The sequence below is a fragment of the Salmo salar genome, chromosome ssa18 (genome assembly GCF_905237065.1).
Source record: "Salmo salar chromosome ssa18, Ssal_v3.1, whole genome shotgun sequence".
Lineage (NCBI taxonomy): Eukaryota > Metazoa > Chordata > Actinopteri > Salmoniformes > Salmonidae > Salmo > Salmo salar.
The window spans coordinates 14,541,774-14,562,919 of NC_059459.1; the positions used below are offsets into that span (position 1 = coordinate 14,541,774).

The 21,146-nt window shown below is 42.0% G+C and overlaps 1 protein-coding gene across 1 annotated transcript; it reads right to left on the reverse strand.

Moving 5' to 3' along the window:
* Positions 1-1,397: 1,397 nt before the first annotated feature.
* LOC106576682 (cGMP-dependent protein kinase 2) lies at positions 1,398-21,033 on the reverse strand. Its single transcript, XM_014153986.2, has 19 exons — positions 20,852-21,033; positions 19,615-20,158; positions 18,127-18,293; positions 17,587-17,700; positions 16,641-16,746; positions 15,159-15,222; positions 14,985-15,062; positions 14,699-14,793; positions 14,240-14,308; positions 12,222-12,320; positions 11,887-12,037; positions 8,308-8,444; positions 6,789-6,878; positions 6,527-6,668; positions 6,268-6,431; positions 5,841-5,963; positions 5,162-5,224; positions 2,029-2,095; positions 1,398-1,921 (listed from the first exon to the last, which is right to left on the reverse strand). The coding sequence occupies exons 2-19, from the start codon at positions 20,082-20,084 to the stop codon at positions 1,826-1,828; spliced, it is 2,295 nt and encodes a 764-aa protein (XP_014009461.2). The 5' UTR covers positions 20,085-20,158; positions 20,852-21,033; the 3' UTR covers positions 1,398-1,825.
* Positions 21,034-21,146: the final 113 nt, after the last annotated feature.

The following is a 21,146-nucleotide window of genomic DNA, read 5'->3' on the forward strand; positions in this document are numbered from 1 at the left end:
AAACATCAGTCCTCGGTTGCAACACTCACTACCGAGTTCCAAACTGCCTCTGGAAGCAACGTCAGCAGAATAACTATTTGTCGGGAGCTTCATGAAATGGGTTACCATGGCTGAGCAGCCGCACACAAGCCTAAGATCAGCATGCGCAATGCAAAGCGTTGGCTGGAGTGGTGTAAAGCTCGCCACCATTGGACTCTGGAGCAGTGGAAACCCGTTCTCTGGAGTGATGAATCACGCTTCACCATCTGGCAGTCCGACGAATGAATCTGGGTTTGGCTGATGGCAGGAGAACATTACCTGCCCCAATGCATAGTGGTCTGGGGCTGTTTTTCATTGTTTGAGTTTATTTTATTTTTACAGGGACAGTGCACATTAATCAACGTTTCAGCAAAAGTGCCGGTTTTAGCCAGCCGGCTAATTTTCAACCACTGTCCCTGGGCAGGTTTGGGCTAGGCCCCTTAGTTCCAGTGAAGGGAACATTGTAGACGACTCTGTGCTTCCAACTTTGTGGCAACAGTTTGGAGAAGGCCCTTTCCGGTTTCAGCAGGACAAAGCCCCTGTGCACAAAGCGAGGTCCATACAGAAATGGTATGTTGAGATCGGTGTGGAAGAACTTGCCTGGCCTGCACAGAGACCTGACCTCAACCTCATCGAACAACTTTGGGATGAACTGGAACACCGCCTGCGAGCCAGGCCTAATCGCCCAAAATCAGTGCCCGTCCTCACGAATGCTCTTGTGGCTGAATGGAAGCAAGTCCCTGCAGTAATGTTTCAACATCTAGTGGAAAGTCTTCCAAGAAGGCTGTTATAGCAGCAAAGGGGGGACCAACTCCATATTAATGCCAATGATTTTGGAATGAGATGTTTCGATGAACAGGTGTCCACATACATTTGGCCATGTAGTGTATCTACATTTTGGAAGGTAGAGAACATCCTTAAAGGTTGTTGTTATTGTTTTGGACACAAATTAGGCACAACACTCTGTCTGAGGGAAATAAGGGACGGGAACACTGCCACTACCTCGCTCGCCAACTAAGGTGCATGAATTGAGGTGCAAACTGAAGTTGAAAGGAGATTCAGCAACTCTTGGTTGATGAAGTAAATAAAAAAGCTTTTTTATTGTCAAACCAACGTGTTTTGCCTTTTGGCCTTCTTCAGGGTTTTTACAGAAGTATTGTGTGTGGTATGTATTGAGTGCAATATGGCAAGGACAATTGGTCTGATTTCTGCTACTTATTTAATCACATCATATTTTGTTTAGCTTTTCTCATTGTGATTGGTCCTACCCAAATGTATAAAACCTAATTTTGGTTCACTTCTGTAAAAACCTTGAAGAAAGCCAAAAGCAAAAACGCATTGGTTTTAATTGTAACAATAAATAAGCTTTCTATTTATTTCCATTGTCCTCCATCAGTTGCTGTCTGAGGGAAATAACCCAATGGACTGAGATTAGGGTTTTTGGCACTCAGTCTTTCAATCACTTGATGAATGTCCTTGTTGTCTGATGAGAGTTTCATGTGGCACTTCACACACTGTTCTTCCGGCCAAAAGCCTAAAACGCAATTCTTAAGAGGCAATCTTCTTCGTCTGCAGGCCAGAAAGGCAGTAACAGGCAGGCAGTCATTATGTCAAATGTATGGCAAGTACGGCATCCACAGGGAAGAGATGGGATTACAGTATTCAGTCATGGCTGCTTCTGTGGAGTTTATTGTTTTTAAGGCAGATAGCACAGTTCACTGCACTAGCGGAACGCTAGCGTCAGGTAGTAGAGTTACACCACCTATATGGACACAAGGCTTTAGGGTGTAGAGGCTCCAGGGGCACCTCAGAAGTCCTTGTCCCAGCCTGACAGCTCGTCCAGTGTCTCCTCCAGCTCTGGGGGAAAGATGTCAAAGTGGCTGTGGTCCATCGGCCCCTTCAGCTGGGAAGAGGAACGTCAAAGAACACCGGTCAGATACAGTCACATTCAAGCACTTCTTCAGCGGTCATGTAGTCTTTTTTTGTGGTAAATGTAATATTACACATCACCTCTCTCTTCAGTGGCGATACGAGCTTCTGGCATCTCAGCCCCTCCCAGTTAAAGCCTTGGAACCACCTGCAGGATGTCACAAAGAGGCATCATTTTCTGTCAGAACTACAGATCCCATCAGCCCCCAGTGCCCACACACTACACCAGAAGCAACACAATATAGCACAGTCTGTATACTGTAGATATTGCATACATGCACTAGTTACTCCACAAGGACAGCGCTCACCCTACAGGACCCTGTTTCAAGCAGTGGGGAAAAAATACAATTCTTCTACAGGAAGACACACACACACACACACACACACACACACACACACACACACACACACACACACACACACACACACACACACACACACACACACACACACACACACACACACACACACACACACACACACACACACACACACACACAGGAGAATGCAATCATAGCAACACCAAAAACAGAATGACGTCAGTCTGCTAATAGGGTCACTAATGTTTTCATACCATTTCTAACAAACATCATTCGCCTACACAGAACTGGAACATCTGTCCAAATACCAAACATGAGTCAAAATGGCACTCGCTATTTTATAATTTGCTCAGTGAGTTGAAAACAAAACCATATTCCTCCTGCTTCAAACATTAGTGCTTTGATGACTTGAGAAGAAGCCAGCTCTGCCAGTCCTATGGTCTATTAAGGCTCTACTCTGCTGAGTAGGGGGGACAACTGCACCCCCCATTCTCACAGCTAATTGCTCCCAGGTGAAAGTGCTGTTTGTTATGCAATACTGCCTGTTGTGACACGATACCGAAGAGGGAGGGAAAGGTGCTCATCACACAATTATTGCACAGTGCAGAGAGAATTTGACATCAATGGAAGTTTTAATATGGTTCTGATATATTTAACCCAATGTCTCTAAGTGACTGAATGATCCATTACCGTTCTGAGAACCATATGTTTCTTAGAGAGTGTGGTTGTCCTATGATTATTTTGCATACAACATTCTCACAACGTTCTGGGAATGGTGCAGGACACTTGCTTGGCTTTGGAACATTCTCAGCAAATTTAAGGAACTTTACAACAAAAAAGTATTTTTCTTGGTATTTCATTAATTTATCAGAACGTTTCTAAAAGTTCAAACATGGTTACATTTAAATTCATATTTGGTCATGTTCTAGGAACGTTCTCCAACTAGTTCGACATTGGGAATGTTCTCAAATAGTTCAGAAAATGTTAAGAAACAACATTCTTCCTTGGGAATTTCAGTACTTCAGCTTAACATTTCCTACAGGTGTCCTCCCAGTTCTATATAAAGTAATGTTCTCAAATTGTTCAAATAACGTTTCAGTGCATCACACATTTTTGGGGATATCTGGATATTCGAAATACACTTGTTTTTTGAAACTTTGTTTTTAACCTGAGTACTGCTGCTCGCAGGAGAGGCTAGCGCTCTAGTGCCGGTAAAATGGGAGCAAGCAGACAGCGGCAGAGAGAGCGAGACGCTACTCGGCTACAGCCAAGACTAGATAAATAACAGTGTGGCTGCTACAAGTTATCTCCCATATAACAGTGCCTGTATTGACTGGAGTAGCCTAGCCAGCCTGATTGAGGCTACATTTTGCACTTTCTCCCCAACCCCATTCATATAAAACAACAGCCAACCAGTTGGTTGCTCGTTGTAGCCTACTCCTTCTCATTTCGCTAACTTTTAATTACGTAATTTTATTCCATCTTGCATTGCATTAGTGAACTCTGACTACATTTTCTATGCTTTGATTGGCCAACATAACCAACTAGCTACACACGTGAATGCTACCGGATGGCTACCGGTCTTTTTTATGGGGTGCATGTCATAAAAATTACATTGAAAAGTTTGGTGTTTTATTAAATTAATCATTTGAAATGTCATGATATATCCTTGAATGTAACATGCATATATTAATTTAATTTAGAAAAAGCCTTTTCAGTGTTAAAATAGGCCTATACATGTTTGGGCACAAAAATGCTCACACGAGTATTTGATTATTCAAATAACCGTGCACATCTCTAGTTCAGAGAACATTCTAAGAATGTTATTTAAAAACAGTAATTGCGTTCTCAGAACTTTATGAAAACTTTCAATAAAAACCAGAAGAAAACAGTAACATTCTAAAGAATGTTCTAAGAATGCTAAAAACATATACATTTCCCTCTCAGCAAAACTCTCTCTATCCTCACTCTTGTTAAGGGTGTTCAGGTGTGTTAGCTGCGCCCCTAATTGGCCACACCTGATCTTAATGAGTGCTTGATTCCTTTAAAATGGGGTCTGCTTGAATAGACTAAAATGAACAGCTTTGTATGAATAAAAAAAACATTGTATGTTAGCTCCATCCTGGTGGCGCAGGGGACTAATTCCATGGACAGAAGATCATAAGTTTGAATCTCACTGACGCTGTGTCACAATACAAAATAAATGTGTTTGCATTACAAATTAATTTCACTCTCTGCTTGGAGTTCAAAACAGCTAAACTAAGATAGCAGTGTTATTGACACATTCAGTGAACATTTTAAGGGAGTTATTTAAACATTTTGTTCAAAACATTCACAAAATTTTGAGAATGTTCTTAAAATGTTATTTACTTACCTTCAAATAACCTACTTTTTCTGTTCTCGGAAGGTTAATAAAACAAATCTCCCAGGAAAACTTTCAGGGAACCATAGTAAAATGTTCTCAGAACCTCCCCTGCAACCTACAACTTTTGTTCCCAGGACAAGCAATATTTTCTTCCGTTCTTAGAATTTTCTTTTTTTTTAACCTGTCAGGAAACACATGACTTCGTTCCGAGAACCAATGGGAAACCAAAAACATACATTCCCACAACTTCCAAGGAACCAAATGTGCTAGCTGGGTAGCCTACTGGTTATGAAGGCACCACTGAGCAAGCTGTTAAACCTGAGCTGGATTCATATTGCATTGGACCAGAAATCCATCAATGGATTAATCCGTTAAAGAACACCAATTACAAATTATATATTTCAATAGTGCTTGTATCCTTGTATAGTGCATAATTAGTATCACAATAGCTGATGAGTGTCTATGATATTGGATCTGTCTAGGTGTGGAGTGGTGTTAATGATGCTTCATTAATAAGAAGTGGACCAACTTGTGTTTCTTAATGTCGATGATGCCGTTCTTCTTATTACCAAGCCTGTCCACAGGGTTAAGCCTAGGAGAAGGAAATGATGCATGGGTCTGTTATTGTAGACAACCATCTGGACAAACAGAATGCTGATAATGTGATTGCAGCTAATACCCTATACACATGAAAGCAGATTGATATTGTACAGTAGACATGACGCAGTCTGGTTTGACATGTGATTTCCTGAAGACATCAATGCAGGCCACTCATGGACCAATTACTCGCAATGGTTTTTGTCTGGTCAATTACTACAGGCCCAATTGCTGTGTGACTGAGCTGGCCAAAGGGTTTGAAACATGGTGCTCACTAGCATTATCCAGTAGCCTATCGGTACAATATAAACATGTTATTTTGTCATCTGAAATGGTGATGCAAATAAGGGTTGCACTACATAGTACTGTTTTTTTGTGTGTTGGCGTTTACCTCAAACAAAGTAGACAGACAGATACTCTGCTTAGTTCATTCAACCACAGCCTCTTATCATCAGAGGCACAAACCCCTACTGGGTTAATAGGCATAGCCTAAAATAAAAAATTTCCCATCTCCCCAAAAAGTGTGTGTTTGTATGTGTGTATGTAAGCTGTCCCTGACAGCACTTCTATTGGCTAGCAAAGCAGCAGTTTGTGATGCTACAACCACATACTTGCAGAGTCTCCTGATAAGGTCATCGGGGCGCTTGCTGATCCTCTTGGGGAAGTCAACCTTTTCAATCCCATGGAGGACCATGGTGTAGATCTTAATGGGGTCGGTTCCGGAAAAGGGTGGACTAAAAGAGGTACAAAACAGAAACTTAGGGTTCCTGTTAATGGTGACTGTAGAAGAAGAAAAAAATCATGTTTTCATGGACATGCTGGAAACACTTAGACAGCCCAATGCAGCCCAAAAAGCTATCTCAAATAGTCTCTCATGCACTCAACCTCTCCATGTCAAGCTGGTTACCATGGTTGCCGAATGGGGCCCTAATGCCTAATGGTTCCTCTCAAAGTGAAGTGTTCATAGAGACAAATTCAAGAGCAGCACCATTTTTACTAGTACTGTGAGCCACATGTCAGACTGTCATAGTGACTCACCTGCCAGTCAGTAGCTCAAAGATGAGGATCCCCAGAGACCAACAGTCAGCTCCAAAGTCATGGCCCTTGTTCATAATGACCTCTGGAGCCACATACTCTGGGGTCCCACAGAACGTCCATGTCTTCTTCCCCAGGCCTATCCTCTTAGCGAAACCAAAGTCTGCCTAAGGGAACAGACAGATACTGTAACATGAACATACTGTATATGACTATGTACAAACAACTGAAAATGAGCAGTGATCAAATTAAGGTCTATTACCATTTTGACATAGCCTTCTGCATCCAGTAGTAGGTTCTCAGGTTTCAGGTCTCTGTAGATGATTCCTCTGGCGTGGAGGTAGTCAAAGGCTTCCAGGACACAGGAAATGCAGAAGCGGGCTGTCTGCTCCTCAAAGGAACTCCTGTATCACGGTCAAGACCAACATTCAGACACATACTAGGACTTAATACTGATGATTGATTGGCATTATTGATTCCAGGCTTTTGGGTGTTTTAGCAGATGTAAAACAACCTACACTCACATGTCCCGTAGTACACTCCACAGCTCCCCACCCAGGCAGACCTCCAGTAGCATGTACACATATTTGTCATCTCGGAATGTCCGAAACAACCTGGAACACAAAGTGACATTTAAAAGGACTTAGTGCACAAGGACCACCAGAACAATACTAACGTTACTGTTCTGGAGTTCTTAAAGACATGAGTGCTTGACAGAGGTCTTCTGCTCTGCAGTATATTCCTTTGGATGATGTACTTTCAAGCCGTTAAGCTGCCATTTGTTTCTCCTTGGATCTGTTTGTCAATTGAGGCCCAAAGAACAACTCTAGGAAAGCAGACGGAGAGAAAGGACCATTTTGAGAGAGGGAAAAGAGAGACGTGTGAGGATGGTTATGACCATCAAACGGAACTTTCCTTTTTTGGGTGGCAGTTGGAAGCTGTGTTTGCCCAGGACTTTTGTCCTTGAATGTCAGAGGGCAAATAAATCAAACCTCAGTCTACACTCAGCGTTGAGACCCCAGACAAACTGACATTGTTTAAAGGGACTCCTTAGCATCTCCTCCCGGACCATAGAACATGCAGAGGGGCATCTCTCTCTTAAGAGGGAAAAGTTCAAACTTTTCTTTCATGAACCACTTCTTGTTTCAAGGTCAACACCCTTCACTTCCACAGTCCCCTATCAATCTGAGGGCTGACCTAAGATACAAAGGCTTGTCTGTATTGGCTATTCAGTGAAATGAGACCTTTCACTTTCAAGTCATGGGAGTCATGGCAATGGAGCCATATCACCTGGGAAAAAAATAAAAAAACTGTAGAAGATCATGAGCATAATATTTGTAAAAAATCGTACAAATCTTAAAAATAATCAAAAGTATGTAGGGAAGACTGATTTAGGCAGCTACTGCCTCATTTATATTACACATTTGACTTTCTGTTTGAAATCGCACTCTAAACATGCATTATTCATATACTAGATGAATACAATACACGCTTTATTAATTTCCATTGTGACTAAAAACAAACACTCCCTTCTCTGTTTCATAGATCTGAACCACAATGAATTTGTCCTTCACTCAACTGTTCATTTATGCATTCAGCGGACACACGAGGTCCTACTTTGCATAAATCGACCTACTGCGATTGCATGATATTGTGTTGTTTTCCTCAAACAGTACAAGAGCATCTTTCAAAAAGCAATTGGTGATAGAAAATAGAGTACAAAACCTATGAGATGTTTTACATGGGAGGCCTTGTAAACATCAATATGGGTTGTCTCCCTCTTGCTCTTGGGGTGAACGTGATTGTCATAAGGTCCATTTCCACTGTTTCATTCCAGGTGACAGCAGTCTGGATGAATGGGTATATTGGAGATCCTTCACACTGCTACAAACAGGTATCATGTAAAGTACTCTAGGCAAACCAGGTCAAAGCATGAATAAAACGCTTCGAATGTTTACAATGCTTTGGGGACTCTGTAATGGGCATTGTTGTCTGAGGATAAACCTTGAGGATCAGAGAGCAGCATGAGCACATGACGCTGACCTGACTATGAAGTGTGAGTTGGTCTGCTGAAGGATGTTCTTCTCAGAGTAGATGTGCTCCTGTTGTCTTGTGTCCACAATGTGCTTCTTTTTAATACACTTCAGAGCAAATGTGGTGTCTTCATCTCTCAGTTTCACCTGCAATAAAACAATTACTCATATTTTTTACATATACACTGAGTATACCAAACATTAAGAAAACCTTCCTAATATTGAGTTGCACCTCCCCCCTTTTGCCCTCAGAACAGCCTCAGTTTGTTGGGGCAAGGCCTCTATAAGGTGTCGAAAGCGTTCCACAGGGATGCTGGCAAATGTTGGCTCCAATGCTTCCCACTGTTGTGTCAAGTTGACTGGATGTCCTTTGGGTGGTGGACCATTCTTTATACAGACGGGAAACAGTTGAGTGTGAAAAAGCCAGCAGCGTTGCAGTTCTTGACACAAACCGGTAAGCCTGGCACCTACTACCATACCCTGTTTTTAAAAAACATAAATATTTCACCTTTATTTAACCAGGTCGGCCAGTTCAGAACAAGTTCTCATTTACAACTGCGACCTGGCCAAGATAGAGCAAAGCAGTGCGACACAAACAACACAGAGTTACACATGGGATAAACAAACGTACAGTCAATAACACTATAGAAAAATCTATATACAGTTTGTGCAAATGTAGTAAGATTAGGGAGGTAAGGCAATAAATAGGCTATAGTGGCGAAATAATTACAATTTAGCAATTAAACACTGGAGTGATAGATGTGCAGAAGATGAATGTACAAGTAGAGATACTGGGGTGCAAAGGAGCAAAAAAAAATAACAACATGGGGATGAGGTATTTGGGTGGGCTATTTACAGATGGGCTATGTACAGGTGCAATGATCGGTAAGCAGCTCTGACAGTGATTTTTGCAATTCGTTCCAGTCATTGGCAGCAGAGAACTGCCAAAGGAGGAGTTGGCTTTGGGGTGGCCAGTGAAATATACCTGCTGGAGTGCGTGCTACAGGTGGGTGCTGCTATGGTGACCAGTGAGCTGAGATAAGGCGGGGCTTTACCTAGAAAAGACGTAGATGACCTGGAGCCAGTGGGTTTGGCGACGAATATGTAGCGAGGGCCAGCCAATGAGAGCATACAGGTCGCAGTGGTGGGTAGTATATGGGGCTTTGGTGACAAAACAGATGGCACTGTGATAAACTACATCCAATTTGCTGAGTTGAGTGTTGGAGGCTATTTTGTAAATGACATCGCCGAAGTCAAGGATCGGTAGGATAGTCAGTTTTACGAGGGTATGTTTGGCAGCATGAGTGAAGGATGCTTTGTTGCGAAATAGGAAGCCGATTCCAGATTTAATTTTGGATTGGAGATGGTTAATGTGAGTCTGGAAGGAGAGTTTACAGTCTAACCAGACACCTAGGTATTTGAAGTTGTCCACATATTCTAAGTCAGAACCGTCCAGAGTAGTGATGCTAGACGGGCGCGCGGGTGCGGGCAGCGATCGGTTGAAGAGCATGCATTTAGTTTTGCTTGCATTTAAGAGCAGTTGGAGGCCACGGAAGGAGTGTTGTATGGCGTTGAAGCTCGTCTGGAGGTTTGTTAACACAGTGTCCAAAGATGGGCCAGAAGCAGGGGCAGAAATCCCGGGGGGGACGGGGGGGGACACGACCCCCCCATCCTGGGAAAAATATGATTTGTCCCCCCCAATATATCACTGAAACATAACTATGTAATTTAAATAATATTAATAATACGCAATGAAAGCAATTGTGCTGATTATAGACACTTAATAGCTCGTTTTTAAGTTTCAAAAGATTGCGACCCCCCCACCCTTTGCCTCACAATGGTTTGATCCACTGCCAGTTCCTTAGCTTGAGAGGTAACGTAGAGGTCGTATCTACTGTCTGAAAGGCACTCAATGCACGTAACTGACGTGAGGTTAATCCAGTCAATCGCGCACACACACTAGCTGAATATGCAGAGCTAGCGCGCAAATATTAACTATTAAGCTAGCTAGTACCTATTCCATTTATGTGGCGTCGTCAAAGATGGAATCTTTGCTATCGTCAATTTATTCCAAGATCAGCATGCATGTAAGTTAGTGCTTCAAAGTCCCTGTGATAAGGTTAGCGATAAACTGAACAGAACTACACTCTCTTCTACCATTGTTTTAAATATATTTAATGGTCTCGTTGCAAAAGCTAAATTGTCGCAAGGGAACTTTTATTTATATATTTTATTTCACCTTTATTTAACCCGGGTAGCAAAGATTATAGCAAACACCACTGAATTGGTGCTCGCTAGCTTTGCAAATTCAGCTATTGTTAGAAGCCAGCCAATATGAAACAAACGATTAAAATTACAAAAGGTTGCAGCATATGTTGTGTAAATGGTGAACTCATACAGCTGTCAACTCTTGTCACTGCAATCCGTTTCACATTTGCTAGCTACCTTTTAGATCGAAGCCCATATAGAATGATAGAAGATAAGATGATAGAAGCCCATCTCCTACTGTAAATAACCTACATACTGTGTGTGTGTAGCCAGCCAGGTAGAAAAATGGCAGAAAAATGGCAGAAAAAAGACGGACATCAGAGTATTTTTCAGTACACCAAAACGCAAAGTAAGAACCCTAGTAGCCTAATATCTCAAAGACTAGTTGATAAAATGTTCATAAGAAAGAAATGAAATTCTAATGGAAATGTTTCACAATGATGTCATTAGGCAGAGCAGGCCACAGATGGCACACAGACAGCAGAGTTGGGGACAGATATGCAGGGACAGACTGGCAGAGACAGGGAGTCTCAGGTAAGTTTGTTGAGTCTTTGTTTGGCAACATTATGAAAGGTTCTCATTTTTTTTTACTTGTAAAATAGGAACATAATTGGAAAATGCCATGGATACCCCCACTCTCAACTTAAACTGGTGACTGAACTAAGATTTGTTAAAGGCAATGGTATTGCTGTTGTGATTAGTTGTGTAGTTTTGGGTACCGGTAGTTAGGAGTACGGCAAACACCTTATTTCTTTGGTTCCTCAATATACATTTACCATATTAAACGTAGGCTATGTGTTACAGCACTACTTTTGGTGTCCCCCTCAGGAATTGCTCTTGAGAAAATGTAATGTAATTGTCCCCTCCAAAGTTGATATCAGATTTTCGCCCCTGGCCAGAAGTATACAAAATGGTGTTGTCTGCGTAGAGGTGGATCATAGAATCACCAGCAGCAAGAGCGACATCATTGATGTATACAGAGAAAGGAGTCGGCCTGAGAATTGAACCCTGTTCAAAGACACTTAAATCTTGGTCTTGGCCATTCACCCTCAGAATGGCACCCATACACAATCCATGTCTCAATTGTCTCAAGGCTTTAAAATCCTTCTTTAACCGGTCTCCTCCACTTTATCTACACTGATTGAAGTGGATTTAACAAGTGACATCAATAAGGGATCATTGCTTTCATTGAAAAAATGTTCTTAATGTTTTGTACACTCAGAATATGTTAAATTGTTTTTATAGCAACTGTAGGCCTATGCCCTATGCTGTCGTTTTCGACATTGCTTTGGGTGGTGTGACCCAAACATCAGGCACTCACCAGCTCTACTCGGCCGAAGCCGCCCATGCCCAGTGTTGCTATGACCTCCAAGTCCTGGAAGGGGTCATGGGTAGGGATGACGGCGATCCTCTCCCTGAGCCGACACACCTCCTGGGCCTCTGGGGACGAGTCGATAAGGGGGGAAAGGGGTCTGTGGAAGGAAGGGGAAAAGGGAGGGGGAATCATTTGGGTTTAATGGTGCACTCCTAAATATCTGTTTCTGCACACAGTGAGGCCCTAAAGTTTCTGGGGTGGGTGGGTATTTGTAAATGTAGCTGCCATTTCTTATTTGAATTATGTGTGGTAACAGTAATTTTGTGGCCTCCACTACTCACAGTGCATTTCTTCTCTCGTCGCATCGGGAGAGCTCTTCAACGTATTCCTTCAGGTATGCCTGCAGTTCCTCATAAGTGCCCACCATCTGGTTGAAGTTGCTGGAGAGGTAGCATCGGGTTTTTCCCCCAAATTGCTTTGGTGCAATTTTCACAAATAATGTGGTACTTTTTCAAACTTAATCAGTGTTTCATCTAGAAATACATGTTTCGCATTGCAACACATGTTCATATAAAGTACTTGCCTCTCACAATTTAATTCTCATATCACTTTTGCTATGACTGTCTTCTCATTTCTTAAAATAGCTTTTACTATTACTTAATCCAACTGCTCTTAATTGATAATCACTTAACCGTTGGGTAAACCTATAGATTTTAAACTGGTTTGTCTACTATATACAGATTTTAAGAACTACATAACTAAAATGTATGTTTGCAAAGTATAAACATATACATGATGATATATAGTGTAATGTACAATTATGATCATGACTAATATGATTAGTCTCTACACTAATTCTAAACAAAATCTGATATTGACAAGAACAGAGATGTACTGTATGTAACAAATACATCCCCTATACAGTATACATTAAGTTGGGGTCTTCTGCGGAGGGTTTTTTACACTGATTTAGTCAAATTGCATTGGCCAACAGAGTACTGTAATACATGCCATTTACACAGCAGACGCTTTTATCCAAAGTGACAGCAGTAAGTCCCTAAATTTTTGTATTTAACCCCAGTATAAATTTAACCCACAACCCTGGTGTTGCTAGTGCCATGCTCTAACCAACTGAGCCACACAGGACCCCTACAATACATAAGTACAATACCATTCTTTAAAATGCAATACATGATTATCATAGATAATGACTACTTGTACCGTTCAAGTGCCTGGACTACATGGGGGAAACATCTCCATTTGTGCAGCCATATCTGAAGATGGTGTGGTAGGGCGTAGGCCTCTACTTGGGTCTTACAATGCTGCACACCTCATTGAGTTCCTCAATGAGATTGAGCAGGCCTGTCCAGGTGAAGGGGTCATGTATGTCATTGTGTGGGACAATGTCAGGTTCCACCATGCAGGTTCAGGCATGGTTTTGGGCCCATCCTCGACTCCTGAGCCTTTACCTGCTCCCGTTTTCTCCTTTCCTCAACCCCATCGAGGAATTATGATCATCATGGAGGTGGAAGCTGTATGACTGCCAGCCACATGAGCCTGCCACCACCCTTCAGGCCATGGATGAGGCATGCGATGACGTCAACCCTGATCAATGTCAGACTTGGATTCGCCATGCCAAAAGGTTTTTCCCCAGGTGCATGAACAATGAGGACATACACTGCAATGTGGATGAGAACCATTGGCCAAATGCTCAAGACAGGCTTGATGCAAACCAGTGCCTGCTAAACATGATGTTTCTTTCATTTGATTACACTGTTAAAGGTGTTTTCAATTTTCCCACCTTTGATCACACATGGGATAGAAATGATGGAAATGTGATATTCAATCAATTTGAATGGGTAGTGCAAGTGTATTTCCTAATGTGAAAACAGTGTAATGTACTGTAATTTACAGTACTATAGCATATTACTTTCAGCACTTCAAAGGGCAATTTTGAAACATGTATCTTGCATTCTTTCCCTATTGGATATAACAGCTAAATTGAGACGATGTCATTGTGTTGTTTTGGTGATTAAGCCAATGTACTCATTATATTTCACAGTAAACGGATATTTAGGATCAGTGGTTGTGTGGTGAAAGACGTCTCCAAACAAAATGAATGCATAGTGAAAGGTTTTGACAGACTTGCTGCCTTGCAAGTGTTACCCGTTTAGAGTTTTGTACAAAGAGTTTTGAAAATTCACCACGTTCTTGTGAAAATAGTACCAAAGCGATAAAAATGTTTTCAACACAAGACTGTTGTTTCATGTTAATATTTGTGTATGAATGTTTGTGTGTGTGTGTGCGCGTGTGTGTGTGTGTGTGCATGTGTCTGTGTGTGTGCAATGAAGCTACTCACTCTCTGTCCACCACCAAGCACTGTGTGTCATTCTCAGTGGAGATGATGTTTGCTGAACGCACATCCTCACTGGAAAGAGACAGACAGACACATTTAATCAGCAGAACTACACAGAACTGAAACCAATTGAAATTCACCACAGAATCATACAATAGCTGTTTGATAATGCATGTCTTTGTCACCAGACTAACATTCCACGACCCACTACTCTACAATATTGTGAAAGGATTTGATTGAAACTGAGGTGGTAAAATGTGTGGGTTGTCAGTCAGGGGGCTAGCCTTAAGAATTTGATTGATATACTGCAGGACAAATACATTTTAACATGGGAGAAAGAGGGAACCCAAAGTACTATGTTACAAGTGTGTTTGAACTTGGTGCTCAAGACAAACCAGGCCAGAGCGATTTTGCCCATTGAATAATTTGAGATGGTTAAAGAGATCAGTAAATAGATCTTACCTTATGAGCGCTTTTTCGCCAAAGTAGTCGCCCACACCCAGAGTTTTTATCTCCTGAGGCTCAGTACAGCCCTCTGTAGTCTGGGTGACACACACCTGGGCAGAAAACACAGCATGTTAAGTGCTATCTCTTTTTCCCTCGATCCAAAATGGCTGACTTGTCTGCAATAAGATTGCATGATCTATCATGGTTTGATAAGAGCTTTAACGTCTCTGTAATGCCAGAGAGGAATGTGGCTCTTTTCAGCAACAAAGATGAACAATGACATTTGGGTCCTTTCTCTTACCTCTCCCTTAGCTATAATGAAGAAAGTGTTCCCTTCCTCGCCCTCCCGAATGATATACTCTCCTTTATCAAAATAGTCCTAGGAATGAGACAGAATATTCACTTTTTACATCAACAAATCTTCCCAAATCACCAGTTATGAAAAAGTCTGGTTAGAAAAACAGCAAAGGCTCACAATTTCCAGACAGTCAACGATTTTGGCAAGCTTCTCTTCTGGCAGGTCTCTCAGCAGAGATACACTGTACAAGATAAGTACACAGAGAGTTATTGGGAAAAACATGCGGCTAATAATGTGGATTTAGCATTGTGACATAGTGCCAACAACTTCAAAGATAACCTTGTTAATAGGATACAGTTAGGTCGAAAATTATTGGCACCCTTGATAAAGATGAGCAAAAAATACTGTATAAAATAAATATTACAAATACTGAGCTATATCGTATACTCCCCAAAATTGGGAAACTACATTATTTTATCCTAATACAATTGCTCAGAGAAAGAGATTTTTTTCTCAAAAAGATAGGGGTCAAAACAATTGGCACTCCTGTTTTCAATACTTTATGACACCAAACCCACCACTGGTGTGCGTGGCCAACGAGCTCTATTTTCATGTCTTCCAACAAATGTAAACGCCTGGAGTTTTCTAAAAGTCATTGGCACTTGGATTGGAACCAGTGCTATGGTCAGATTATATGAAAGTATAGCTCGTTGGCCATTCAAACCAGTGGTGGGCTTCGCTTTGTGAGAAGGATGCATATGAGGAAAGAACCCCATACCTACTGTAAAATACAGTGGTGGATCTTTGATGTTATGGGGCTATTTTGCTTCCACTGGTCCTGGGGCCCTTGTTAAGGTCAACAGCATCATGAACATTACCCAGTACGAGGACATTTTAGCCAATAACCTAGTTGCCTCTGCCAGGAGGCTGACACTTGGCAGCAAGCGGATCTTCCAGCAAGACAATAACCCCAAGCACACATCAAAATGTGGGCAGCAGGCAGCCTATTGGTTAGAGTGTTGGGCCAGTAACCGAAAGGTTGCTAGATAGAATCCCCGAGCTGACAAGGTAAAAAATATGTCGTTCCGCCCCTGAACAGGCAGTTAACCCACTGTTTCTAGGCCGTCATTGTAAATAAGAAGTTGTTCTTAACTGACTTGCCTAGTTAAATAAAGGTAAAATAAAAATCAATGGCCATCTCAGTCTTTGGACTGTGGTTTGAATTGAAGAGGGCAGACAAAGGATATCAAGGATATCAAGGATCTGGAAATATTCTGTATGGAGGAATGGTCGAAGATCCCTCCCAATGTGTTCTCCAATCTCATAGAACATTTTATAAAAAGGCTCAGTGCCAATATCCTCACAAGATGAGATATTGAAATGTTTCGAAAACAGGGGGGCAATAACTTGTATAACAAAATCTCTTTCTCTGAGCAATTGTATTAGGATAAAATAATATAATTTTCCAATTTTTTTGAGGATACAATATAGCTTACTGTTTGCATTATTTATTTTATACAGTATTTTTTGCTCATCTTTATCAAGGGTGCAAAAAATGTTGGACCCGACTGTATATGCGTTCGCAACTCAAACTGTCCTTCAATCTTCCATTTATATCAATGCCCGTTTCAGGCTTGAGGACCAAGCTCCTACATGTACCTGCGTAGGAAGCTGAAGTATTCTTCTTGCGTAGCCTGTGTAGATTTCATCATAATACTCTGGAAGGTCTGACGATCCAGAGCCCAGACATGAGCCTGGGATACAGCTGGGTATTGGAAATCACAAGTCCAATCAACACACCATATAAGATCAGACATTCACAGGGCCGGATACTCTTATAATGTTATAGGAGTTGGCCAAACATTCCATCAACATTTACTCATTTTAATATCTGAAAGAGGTATGGTGACTAAATTGCTTGGAGTAACCCTGGATTGTAAACGTATATATCTCTCATGGCTCGAAGAGGAGGAGAGATTGACATCATCAATACTTGTTTTTGTAAGAAGTGTTGACAAGCTGAATGCACCGAGGTGTCTGTTTAAACTACTAACACACAGCTCGGACACCCATGCGTACCCCACAAGACATGCCACCAGGGGTCTCTTCACAATCCTCAAGTCCAGAACAGACTATGGGAGGTGCACAGCACTACGCACACGTACACATGGATGTTGTATTGTAAATATGTGCTAGTGGAGTAGTGGCCTGAGGGAACACACTCATGTATTGGGTAAAGTGTTATGAAACGTAACGTCAAGTAATATTTTAAATTGTATAACTGCCTTAACGTTGCTGGACCCCAGGAAGAGTAGCTGCAATGGGGATCCTTAATAAACACACGAATACAAATACTATTCTATGCAAGATTAGAGGAAGCAGCTGTTGACTAGGAGACTGTGTGAGATGTGGTTTGCATATTCTAATGAGGATGTAATAGTCCCTTGGTGACTTCTCAGAAAATCATGCTGCTTTGTGTCATACATGGATACTTTTGTATGTCATATGCATGGTTTGTTGCATGATTGCACTTGAGTATGAACACTTAGTTTATGATGTGTGTGGAGAAGTACTGTATCTCAAAGGGGAATAAAATAAAACCCACCTTTCACTGTTGCAGTTCTCTTACAGTTGTACAAAATAGCCAACTCTCCAAAGGCGGTCCTGGGACGCATCTCTCCGAGCAATTTGCCGTTCTGCATGACCTCTAGCAGGCCATCTGAAGACAAAAAACCTAGCATGAGTATAGACAAACAGCTAAATACAGTATATGCTGTGTACGTACTACAACCCACAGACAACCCCCATTGTGAAGAAGTTACTAAAGCTGTAATCTCCTATGGGAAGATTCTGCCGGGACTGAATGGGATGCATGAGATAAGGAGCAGCATTAGTTCTGCCTTGCGGGTTTTCGTCACGACAAGATTGGGCGAAGGAGGTTCTTAAACTGCTTTGCCTCAAAAACTTTGCATAGATCGGAAGGTGTTTTTTTGGGTGCTGAGAGTTTCCCTTTACAAGGGTGGAGACTTTTTTGCCGGAACTTTCAATTTCAAATGCATATGGACACAGAAGTCAATCACGCAGCAGACCAAATTACGCAAGATTTTACTTCTGGGTTAACAGAGATGAATAAAGTTGATATGACCTGCCAGCACATAGAGGTAGTTCCCTGGCTCTCCCTCCTGGATGACCAGTTGGCCCTCAGTGTAGATCCTCTCATACATGCAGTCCACCATCTCCCTCATGTGCTGCGGATCCAACTTCTTCAGGAAGTCATTGTTCATGATGGCGTCATTGATCAGCTTCTTGGTGCTGGGAGCAGGAGGAGCACAGATAAGAGGTACAGAGAAACCCCTCCAAGTAGACACTCTCTACTTTTAGAGGTCAAAGGTTTACTTCACCTACAAATCAATATTCATCCAACGTTTCAGTTGTACGCCAAATATTAGATATCAAATATCAGAATTTTATTTTGAATAATGTCGTTTTATTGCCTCTGCTAACTTTTCTGAACTAAATGATTCAATATATTACACACGTACAGTAACAATGCATGCAGTGAGGTCCTGGATAGCACCCTCAAAAGATTTCACATTATTTCACCTTGAACAGCCCCCTAAACCGAACATATAGTAGCGGCTGCTAACTGGTGGTTGAGTTTGCACCACCATGAGTAAGAGCTTAAGTTAATCACAAGAAACTTTCAATCAGGCCATTACTACTGTATTTTTACTAGCGCATTCATGTTTGATTTTCATAGATGGACAAAGCACTATATTTTCCCTAGTCTCTAAACCAGTCATATAGGAGACAAACGGATGATGTAGTACTATTAGGCGTGTCAGTTTCCTCCTGCATCCCTCTTAACTATAAGGCCTCTAATTATTACATCAGACAGCCGAGGGCCAGTCCATTAACCTAAAATGGACCTGGTGAATGGACTAAAGCAGGAGAGTAGGGGGCAGGCAACCGAGGTCTGCTTAATTAAAGCCATAATGATCCAGCCCATGCATATTGCATATAGATGCTCAGGCCTTTGTTTCCCCGTGTGCCTTCCTATTATCCCCAATGCTAATACAGGCTTTCAAATCTCCTTGGAGTGGCAGACACTACAAAGGCTTGGACAGAGCTCCATACCGTCTTATCCTTTCAAGAGGAGGATTGGGCCGGGATTCAATCCGATTCAATCCGATTTGGACAATGTGCCATTTAAAGGTCATTTACGATTAAGCCAGCAGTGTTTACCCTGAATGTGGTCTCTGCAAGCGCGGGGGCGTTGCTTTTAAAACGTGCATTGCGGACAAAGCGTGATCGGATTGAAAACTGTGCATGCACTGTAGACTACACCACACTCCGCTGAGCACAAATAATGATTCAAGGTAGGCTTTATTATCGCAGATCCAGCTGATTGCTTTTAAACTTTGGCGAACATTTCTGCTTGCATGTCATGACATGTGTCCAATTATCACATACAGTACAATGCAACTGGGTTTATATGTGTAAAGAACAGGCCTTTGTGACAAAACAAGAGAATAGGAACAAGTAGTCCGGGCTGTCCACCACTACATGGAACTGTTTTGGAGTTATTAACCCTCAACAACATTTTGTGGTTCTGTTGATCGCTGACACCCACCTGGAGTCCTTGCGAACACGTGCCCTCTCTATGGACACATGGTGGGCTCTGAAACCCCCACAGAAGTGCCCTGAGGTGGGCTCGGCCGACACGCCCTCCTTGGCCTTGAGCCTACGGTGGACCTCCACAGCCACCCTGTGGAAGCGGGTGGGACCCTGGTTGATGACACTGAGCAGGCGGTGGCAGTTGGGAGTCAGAGTGGAGCGGCCTTGGCTGTTGTAGCCGATGGCATCCTGAAGCTTTTCTATCTGGGAGACTTTAGCCTCCAGCTCTCTCTGCAGGCTCTGCAGCTGCAGCTCCTGGGATTTTAACTCCTGGTCCCTCTGGGCCAGCTCTTCTTCCAGGTGGGCTATCCTGAGCCTCAAGGGCTCCGTGTCACACACCTTGAGGGTGGAGGCCAGGAAGCTGTCCTCTGGCCGTGGGGCTTTGATTGAACCGTTGCCCATGGCCAGCTGTTGGCTGGCCACCATAGGAAAGCTCTTGGTCACCCTCGTCTAGTCACTGATATGTCTCCGTCCGGTGGCCGGTGAAAAGTATTTTCTCCCTGAGGAGGAATTTATTTATGTTATTCTTTCTGCTATAATGCCTTTAGGAATACAAATAGATGCGATGTGCAACAGAGAATCTTGAATCCACAGGAGACACATCCCTACGATCATATTTCAACAACTAACTATCTCTAAAGAAGATAAGAGCATAAATGGAATTCGGTTTTAACCTCCAATGAATTAAACTTTGTGAAGAAATTGTGTACATGACTGTGAAAATAAGGAAGCCTAGATTTCTGCATTCATTGCACAGAACTGATACATTATCCTATAATATAATGTTGCCATAACTGAGATACAATGTATCAATATATCTCGAGAATGTTATTCTAGACAGAGAAGGTAATTCTATTTCTATGATATTGAAACACTGACATGCATATGCTGCAGCAACACAACAATAATAATTAATAAAAATGCCACGTGTCAATTGTTTTTGTCATTTAGCAAATGCTCTTATCCTCCAGAGCGATGTACAGTTAGTGCGTTCATCTGAAGATGGCTAGCTGAGACAACCACATCACAAGTCATATAGGTAAGTAAATCAGTAGATAAGTTCTCGTCACACAGTCACATCATGTTTCCTATCATAGCCTAAATGTAATTGCAACACAATATTCCAAAACAATACTATATATATCGACTTTTAGAGAACTGCTATTTTACTTACAATATCGTGGAATACGTACCCGATTTCTCGAAATGTAATGCCGTAGGCTTTTTCATAAAAGCTATGAACGAGCCTCTCCAGGTATTCAAACACCTGCATAAACGAAGGTCATCTCCTTTGAATGGACTGGACTCTGTGACACCCTCCCCAAAAGCTTTTTCTCGTAATGTTGAGTACTGATGTGGTAATAACCGTACTTCTACTCAGTCCAATGACGGAAAAAAAGCAAACATCTGTTTTGAATTTGGCTACTCCTGGTGGCTCCCCCTGGTGGTTGCATGGTGTTTATCAACGTAGAAACAGTTATTAAATAC